The 9,682-nt window shown below is 34.9% G+C and overlaps 1 protein-coding gene across 1 annotated transcript; it reads left to right on the forward strand.

The window, feature by feature from the left end:
• Positions 1-7,242: 7,242 nt before the first annotated feature.
• Positions 7,243-9,682, forward strand: LOC141586885 (uncharacterized). Its single transcript, XM_074408280.1, has 5 exons — positions 7,243-7,431; positions 7,538-8,436; positions 8,572-8,625; positions 8,724-8,905; positions 9,164-9,682. The coding sequence occupies exons 2-5, from the start codon at positions 7,623-7,625 to the stop codon at positions 9,296-9,298; spliced, it is 1,185 nt and encodes a 394-aa protein (XP_074264381.1). The 5' UTR covers positions 7,243-7,431; positions 7,538-7,622; the 3' UTR covers positions 9,299-9,682.

A 9,682-nucleotide genomic window follows, 5' to 3' on the forward strand; every position in this document is an offset into this window, starting at 1 on the left:
TGGAACAAGGCGAGTCCGAGGAAGGTGATGACAATGCCTAAACCGCTTACACAACCTAAGCCTACCCTAACCTTTTGCCGAGCCCATGCCTAGCCAAGATCAAACAATTCATATCCTTTTTCTTACTTGGCTTTTTATGTTTAATAATCATATTTTGCTAGTCTAATCGGTTGTGTTGTTAATTGTTGAACAATTTATCGTATTCTTCCTACTCGATGATGTTAAGAGGGGGAAGTTGTTAAAATTATGCACGTGTGATCTAATGACTCTTAGGCTTGCGTACACCGTAATCATGTTAGCTAAAACGATTAGAAGTCCTACTTAGGCCAATTAAAAATTTAACCTTACTTAGGCTAATTAAAAAGTTGACCAAAGTACAATAATTATGTATATGCCATCTTATTTTGATCATGTTTTGACTTGTGGATCTTGACCATGGATTAAGGGGCAAAAACACACTTAATTTTATTGGTCTTGCCATCATCAAAGGAGGAAATTGTTGAGACCCAATTTGATTAGCTAGTGTTGATGATGCCTTAAGACTAGGGCTGTTAATGAGACGAGACAGCTCGCGGGCAACTTGAGCTCGGCTCAGTCAAAGCTTGGCTCGTGTGAGCTCGGCTCGGGCTCGGCTCGAGAGCTTAACGAGTCAAGCCGAGCTAACGTTGGCTCGGCTCGAAAGCTCGTTAGTGGCTCGAATTTGTGTAATTAGATGAGATATAACTCATATTTTATAAAAATATTTTGTCATAATTATATATTTGTATCACACATATAAAAAATGTCTCATTGATTTTCCAATATTTGTATATAAAACTTTCAAAACTTGTTATTGAAAATATCGAGAGAGAAAAATCGAAAATTCAACAACTATATATAGGCTCGAGTTTGGCTCGAGCTCGCGTTAAAGCTCGCAAGCTTGATAACGAGCACAATTTTTCAAGCACGGGTAAGCTCGAAATCGGCTCGAGTTTTACTTTATGAGCACAAGCCGATCAAGGCCAAGCTCGGGCACGACTCGGCTCGTTAACAGCCCAACTTAAGACAAATTAATCTCATTGTTTATTTAATCGTGTGCCTCTTAAGTTTTAATCTTATAGCTCAAGATCTCTAATCGTCAATGAAGATTGCTACAAGGATGATCAAAGATGATGAATGTCATAGGTTGAGTCATGGTATTGTAAGAGATCATTAAACTTGGTTTATTGTCTAATTGCAAAAACAACAGTGCAGTCCACTGTGACTTACGAAGGCTCGTTTTTGAAAGAAACATTTCGAAAATGTTAAAACTCTTGTAAATGGCTTTTCAAACTTTCAACAAACCTTTTGAACTTCAGAAAATCTGGTTTGATCTTTTAAATTGAGAAGAAAGCTATTGAAGTCTTGGAAAAGAAGTTGCTTGCATAAAAAGACACTTACCAAAAATGGGTTATTTACTTTTACATGTTTGGCAAAATTTATGGTTCACATAAACACCACCAAATAAGCTCTTTCTTGAACAAAAACTTAACCTATATTTGTTAGTGTGTGGGCAGCAAGTTTGCTTTGACTAAGTATGCTAGATTACTTAAGCAAGAAACCCGTTTCTTGCATAAGGGTCTCGGTTTGCTTGCTCAAGAAACCATCATTTTTCAAGTGTTGCCCAAACTTCAATTGTTTTCATTATTTATACACTTGGACTATGATTTTGTGAGATGTTTTAATGTGTGAAGTATACACTACTTGGATATTATAAATACCTTGCTTATTTCGTTTTAACAAGTGTGCAACAACGAGTTTAAAACCGAAAAAAAACCTTAAGCTTTTAATTGAGTAAATTAACTTTGCAAAATTGTTTATCACTTAACGATAATTGATTCACATTTTGCAAGTTTGTTTTATATTTTGAGTCTTTTTAACGAGTACGTTGTGTTGCACTTAGTCATTCAAATCATGTTCAATGATCTAGTGTTAAGAACTTAAACGTTATCTCCACGTTCATATTGTGAACAACATTGAGACTCGTGTGTCTTGTAACAACGTAGTAGAACGAAACCAAAGTCTTAGGATATAGTTATCTTAAGCAAGAAGTCTTATAGCGGAGTAGATTTAAGCACGAAGTCTTCGAAGCGGAGTAGGTTTTGAGCATGAAGTCTTTTGGCGGAGTAGCGCAAAGCAGAAGTCTTATTGCGGAGTAGCTTTAAGCAGGAGTCTTATTGCAGAGTAGCTTTAAGCAAGAGTCTTGGAAGAGGAATAACTTTTAAGCAAATAGCAACCGGAGTAGATTGGGGAGTTGTTTTATTATTCGGGGTGGTTTTAGTTTGTATGAGTTTAATTCTAAGACGTTTAATAAAATAACGTTGGACGTAGGTTGCGGAGTAGTGACCGAACCAATTTTTAGAACATCGTTTGTTTTGTCTATTTACATTTTGATTCTGCTGCAATTTAACTCTCGATATTATTTCAGAATCCACTGTGGATTACACTGTGACTTATAATTGCTGAATTGTCGTTGCATACTTCTAACTCTATAGTTCTAAGTATCAACCTCTCCTTTCATTTAACTGTAGTCTAAAGTGTTTAAGAGTTTTAAAAGAAGCATTCATTAAGCTTAAATTTTTAGATGGACACCTAATTCACCCCTCCCCCTCTTAGGTGCTCCCGTGCTTGACTCTTCATACTAGATTCAACATCTATAAAATCTAATTAAAAAGGTACCTAAAATAATGTGACATGACAAATTTTAATGTGACGTGGCATATTTAACTGTGACGTGTCATATTTTTATCGTGACATGGCGGATTAATGTGACATGGACTATTAATTTATTATTACATGACATTAATTTAATTCATTTATGTATAAATTAATTTAATTCACTTATTTATAATATTAAAGGATATTATCATTATTCTTAAATTATTTTTTTTTTATATTAAATATATTATTTTCCAAAATTTATGTAACCCTTACCAATTTACATCAAAATTTCATAATCTATACAATAATATAAAAAGGCTACTTTGAGTAGTCCACGTGTCAGTCTTCTAAACTATTGTATATTTGTGTTCTAAGTAGTCTCATAGAATAAGACTTTACTTGAGTTAAAAAAACTTAAATTAATATACAATTAATAATTAATCTATTAAATTACGGAGTAATTGCCATTGAACGTTTAGTATTCTTCGGGCCCTACGCCTCTTTAACTACATGACTTTTCAGTTTACTGAAAAATGAAACATAATTGTGTTGTATGTGAGTCTTTCTGATTTTATTTTCTTAAGAAAAGAAAATGAGCGGTCTCAAACTTTTTCTCCATCAATAGAACACTTGAGCTTCACCATTATTAATGCCACGCTAATTTCATTAACTTCTAGGCTATTAATACGGAAGATGAAGAGGTACTAAACTGTGATGATGAATTTGACTGACGTTACTCTCTCTTATAAATACCGACATCTCCACAAGCAAAGTCTCAGTTTTTGGATCGTCATTATTATAATGGTGAGTTTATATCTCACTAATCTAATAGTTTATTTTTTATTTTTTGTTTTTTGTTTTTATTTCAACGATAGTTTGGGTTTGATTGTTTTAATTGTTTGGTTTTATTGTTTTAGTTGTTTCGGCTTCAGTGATAGTTAAATATGGTGTTATCAAGAAGACAACAACGGCTTCAGTGATAGTTAAATATGGTGTTATCAAGAAGACAAGAAGGTTGTGTATTCATTTGGTAACATGACTTTGTTAATACCGGGGACATTTTTCTGCCTATGTTTCTATTTTTTTCATATGAATTTTGTTGTATAGAAGGTGTTTGCTCAAAATTCTAAGATTAAATGGAGTGACGGTACAAATATTTTATAAAAACAGTTTCACTCGCTTGATTTGGTAGATTATAAGTATTACAGAGTATTATTTTCGGAACGCTTGGATTTCGATTTGATTGCTTAAATTTTTAAACTATAAAGGACTAAGATGGTCAGATGGGTATTCAGTCTTTGGCTATAATGAATCTTATTTGACAGTCAGTATATTTGTTTTACCTTTTTGAATAAATGATTGATATGAATGGTATTTCCATTTTTCAATACTTCCAATATAAGACAATTCCACAATTTTGGTCTGCACGAACTCCAAAGAGCATCCATATATTTGTATAGTTGGACAACGTGTATGAGACTTGTAACATTTATATAGGTTAATGGAAATTTTTTACAAGAAATCGCCGTATTTCTTAAGAGGTTATAAGTCTCTGGTCCTTAAACTAAACAATGATGAAAAAAGACAACTTCAAATAACCATTTGTTACTCATTTGACTTAATTTATAGAGTATTTGTGTTAGCATTGATGAAGTGAAGATTATTGCCCATTTTTGTACTCTGATCTGTGAGTTCAATTTATTTTAGCCGGACTCAATGACTTTTGTTTGGACGATCAATCAAATTTCCATTTCTTTTTGAGAAATGGAGGTCCGTTACCTTTTTAATGACTCGGATTTAGTTTTAAACTGATCGAATGGTTTTAATTTTACTAGAAAAGAAAAGGTTCAATAAGAAAAATGGAATATATATAATATAATATTCCACTATAGAGGAAATGGAGCAAAAAGTAATAGAGAGGATCCTCTTCCTAATATTGTGTACCCTCATATTTTAATGTTGTATACTCGTAAGTTTAATATGTATATTAATCCCTTCACCTCATTGATCACTTCTATTTTAAAAGTAACACATTCTTTAACGAATATAATAACTGATACAAAAGTACCGGAGGAGATCAAATAGGTGGGTGAGACACTTGCATTATACAGAAGTGTAATACCAAAATGAGAAAGGGAAAAAAATCATGGAAATTGTACAAAAAAAAAAAAAGAGAATTGGAATGAAGAAATCAAAGAAAATAAGCGACAGTTTATCACTACGTTATTAAGAGACCACACTTCCACATATTTGTATGTAATCTTCGTGACCTTTTCTTCCTTATTGTTGATCGTCTCCAAATTAATTTTGTATTTACAATCATAATATCAAACTAAAAAGTAATCTACGAAAGACCCATGAATTTTCACGGGTTTTAAAACTAGTTACGAACATTATATATTAACTTCTACCTTCAACATTACTGACATTATACTAATTAACTAATCAAAATCACCAATAATAAATACATTAATACTAATCAAAATCAACAACACTAACGACACTAATACTAATCAAAAATCAACAATACTAACAACACTAATATTATCACAATCATAACTATCAAAACCCCAAATTTATATAACCATTAATCCCAGTTTCACCAAAACCTAATTAAATAACATTTAAAAACCTAATAACCAACACAAATGTTTATATAAACATATCAAATCATCTTATTACTAATTACAATAACAAATTCAACTAAAGTTAAAATAAGAACTTAAAATTAAAAACAAAGAAATTATACCTTCAAATATAAGGATCAAACGAAGTAAGAGAGAAGGAATTCCTCTTTTTTTTTTTTTTTTTGTGTTTGTGTTTGTGTAAATAAAACAGTAAAGTAAGAGAGAGGGTAGAAAGTCCTGTGTTTTCAAACCAGGTAAATGAAAGGGCGACTGATTTGGCGATGAAAGAGAAGTAGTCGCCATTTTGGCGACTGAAAACAGTCGCTATTTCTAAACTCTAGTCGTCGGCTTCAATAATTGTATGGGGATTGATAGTCGCCAAATTGGCGACTGACTTCAGTCGCCCGATTTTTTTTGTATTCGCCAAATTGACGACTATTTCCAGTAGTCGCCTTGTTTAGTCGTCCGAACCAGGAATTCTTGTAGTGTAAAAGATTACACAAGATTACACCCGATATTCCCAATACTTTACAATATTCTTTCATAACCTGACTTCTAATATCGGCCCTTAGCATTAAACCAATGGGTGTTACATTCATGCATATATATCAATAAATTCAAACACTTTCAAACCCACAATCAATTAGTAAGAGGCCACTTATGAGAGAACGGGATTGCGTGTTCGATTAAAGAGGTTTCAATATGTACCCTCACCCCTTACTCAAATTTCATAGATTGTGGACGACTCTATCTAATGACATCAAGAGTTACTTTAGACACGGATTTCTAAGGAGAGCGAATCTGCATCTTTAACACTCTTGTGAATTCTACTTTGTGCTTTATTTGTCTTGAACGGTTTCCAACTTTTCCACAATTAATTGGTGCCTAATTGCAAACTCAGCCATTTCATCGATTACAACATTCACAAATTAGTATCAAACTCACAACGTATCTAACTACATTTTGATCTCCAAGCCGGGTGAGGGGTGTCTGTGGGTGAGTGTCGCCGGGCATGTGCGAGTGGGGGTGGCATTGTCCACAATCATCTAAATGTTTGAGAAGGATAGATTTTTGATGTTGTCAGACTTACAATGGTTGAGACTTGTCATGACGCTTTGGTTTCAGCTTTGAGATAGACACTTGCTTGGTCAGATCCCGGTTTATCATGGGCTTAAAAGGCGCTTGACATGTGTAGTTTGGAAGGAGGATTGTAGTTTAATATTTAAGTCAAGGTTTTGGTAGGGGTTAGAACTGAGCTGAAATTGGGTAGGAAAACAAGAGCCTTAAGAAAACACCAAAGAAGTCTTGAAGTTTTTCTTGTATGATTTTGTTAATGTGATCGTTGTTGATCATCGTTAGTGATGATTGTTCATGAAGATGAGTATCCAAATGAACAAGATGAGAGGATATTTATAATAATTTTGTAATTGGTGAACCACATGTGCTCCAAAGGTAAAGAGCAAGGCTCAAATGTGGTTCGCGCGTGTGCCTAAATGCGTATGACAATCTCCCACCCCCCTCCTGTAATAAACGAGTTTGGTTGAATATATTTTCAAAAGTTTCGGCATGAATAATGAAGATTCTACTCTCGAAATGGAAAAGGGATGGATCAATTTCAGAATCACGAGTTTCGACGATTATCTCTCAAGTGAAACTACATGAGTGAAACTACATGAGTGAAACAATCCTATTATAAATTGAACATTTGATTGGAGAGTGTAGATTTAGGGCATCTATAATTAGATAATCATCGCAAATTTTGGATCAATCAAAATCTCACACCACCGAAATCTCAAATCGACTCAATTACAAGTTACAACCCTTTTCTAGCCCGAGCTCAGACGAGCTGCAAAAGCCAACGTGTATAGCTTTATTGGGCCAGAGAACCCAAAAGCGTGGTGGTTCAAAGTTCAAACAAAAGTTAAATCACCACGGCAAATTATGAGTTCCCGGCATCCCGCGCCCATCAAATTAAAATTCCCCCACTCTCAAATTTCCCCCCAAATCATCTTCCAAATCCCTACTTTTCTCACAACTTTCATTTCATCTCAATTTACACCATTAACCCTAATTTCTCCCCAGCACCTCCGATTATCTGCGGATTTCACTTTCTTTCTTCCTCAAGGTCAGCACTCAGTACCCTAATTTGTGCATTTATTTGTATAACATTGTTTTTTTTTTTTTTTTTTTTAGATTTAATTTTTAATTTCTAATTATTTATCTGTGATTAGGATTTCAAATTTCTATGATCTGAATGTGACAATCAAGTTCATACCCTAGTAATTTCTGGGTAACTTGTTGATTAGGGTTTGAAAAATGGGTGAGAATAAATCTCGCAAGTTAAATAGTGATAGCGAGGGTCGTATTCGTGTAGCATTGGGTGATGTAACAAATCAGTTAGGGAATAGAGGAGCTCCGTTGGTTAGTCGTAGCCCGACATCGAAATCATTGAGTGGGAGCAAGAGGCCTGCTGAGAATTCCGATGACGATTCTCATTTCTGGAAGCAGGTTTCTTTGGTGGCGGAGAGATTAGAGAGGGAATCATGTAGGAAGGCGAAATGTCCTAAAATTGAACCAAATGAGGTTAGGATGTCTCCGTTAAAAGGAGGAAAGACTTATCGCTTGCAACCTGGTTCGAGTGATGTGGGTTCCGTTGGTGGGAATGATGGAATGGCTGCTCGAGATGCTGTCGTTGAGGTTAAGGAGGCTTTTGTGTCTACTTTGGATAGTATAGATCTAGGTGAAAATCAGCATTTGGGTAATGTTATTATCGGGGATGTTGTTGTCAAAGAAGGTGGCTTTTTGAGTGAATGTTGCGAGAAGAATTGTCTTGAAGTTGGAAAAGAATGTCAAGGTGACGAAACGAGAGGTCTATCCTATGAAGGAGAAAATGATAGCAGTCTGGCTGAATTAGCCACTCAGGTTGTTAGTGACAGTGGAAAGAGCGTTGGCGGCGAATACATGACATCCAGTAGGTCAGAATCACCTGAGACTTCCCGATTTACCGAGTCCCAAGATATACGCTCTTTTGGACTAGAAAGATGCACATTACTCAAGGGTGATGGTTCCAATAGTTTGGCAGCTGACATGGACTTGCTTAAGAATTGTTCATGCTCATTTTGCACAAAAGGTAGGTGACATTGTGTATGTTAAATCTTAAAAAGTCGTGAATTTTGTTGTGTGATTTTGTTCTTTTGCATCTTCATGTTGCTGTTTTGGTGCTCACTAGTATCTTGATATGTTGTGTGTTAATAATGGTGAGCAGCTGGTTATATATGGTCTGATCTGCAGTGCCAGGATCTTAAAGGCCGGATATCAAGTAAGCTCCGTGTTTTATTCGTTTCTCGATGACTAGTAGTTAACTACTTTAGCGAATTACAGTGTGGTGCTTTATAATGACATCTTACTCTTTCTCAGCATTGACAAAGAGTCAGAAAGAGGCAAACATTTTGGCTCGACAGTACTCTGTGGAAACTGCGTTTGGTGTAGCTCAAGGGAACCCTAGTACGTCTCTAAACTTGGAGACTAATCTAACAGCTTTGTGGAAGTCACTCTTTCATCAGATGGGGAACAATTTTGCTGCTGAAAGCAGCCAGCTTGTAAGTTTCTCCATTTCTGAAGTTTCTATATCTTAGCATGCTACTACACAGGAATGTCTAACTTATAGATTTGTGTCTCCAGACTCCTAATAATTTTAATTTACTGTGCAATTTACAACTTTTTTGTACTTGGAAAACAAAAATTAATGTTTTGTCACGTAAAACAAAATTTCTTGTTCTGCCATAGCAAGCTACGGAATATACAGAATAATGAAGCTGTTATTTGTTTTTCACTGACCAAATTCAACAATCTTGCAGCAAACTAATTTGGCTGCGCTAAATGATATAAAAGGAGAGTACAAGATGAATTTAGAGATGATGAATGTAATGCCACCAGATATGCAACAATGTTCATCTGATGCTTCTGAATCATGTGATAAACTAGGCAGTTGAGTTTCCTCTGCTGCTGTTTTTTTTTCACATCAACATGCCTCATGTCTCTGTGTCGTCAATAGCGACTTGTAGTGCCTGTATTCATTCATTGTAATTTAACTAGACCGTTGTAACTTCCACCTGTTAGTCTTGTCTAAGACTCTTGTATGCATACAACGTAGTTGTTATAGTTGCGTACAATAAGGTGCATAACATGGAGTGCTACCGATGTACGCTTACAAAGGTCTTATTTGAGGTTTTCTGTGGCATCAAAACCAGATATAGTGGGCCTGTTGAAAGATTAGTATTTTGTATTTGGAAGATTTTAGTGTTTTTGATAGTATTTGCTTATTCCGCACTATGTGAAGTGCGATCAAAGGAGTGAAGGCTTTTTTTTTGTATAGT

Source organism: Silene latifolia, chromosome 6 (genome assembly GCF_048544455.1).
Source record: "Silene latifolia isolate original U9 population chromosome 6, ASM4854445v1, whole genome shotgun sequence".
Classification (NCBI taxonomy): Eukaryota; Viridiplantae; Streptophyta; class Magnoliopsida; order Caryophyllales; family Caryophyllaceae; genus Silene; species Silene latifolia.

Bases quoted from the DNA above. Each gene is read 5' to 3' on its own strand.
- LOC141586885 (XM_074408280.1), top strand. From the start codon at position 7,623: ATGGGTGAGAATAAATCTCGCAAGTTAAATAGTGATAGCGAGGGTCGT. The intron at 8,437-8,571 runs GTAGGTGACATT...AATGGTGAGCAG, and splicing joins ATGCTCATTTTGCACAAAAG to CTGGTTATATATGGTCTGAT. The intron at 8,626-8,723 runs GTAAGCTCCGTG...ACTCTTTCTCAG, and splicing joins TCTTAAAGGCCGGATATCAA to CATTGACAAAGAGTCAGAAA.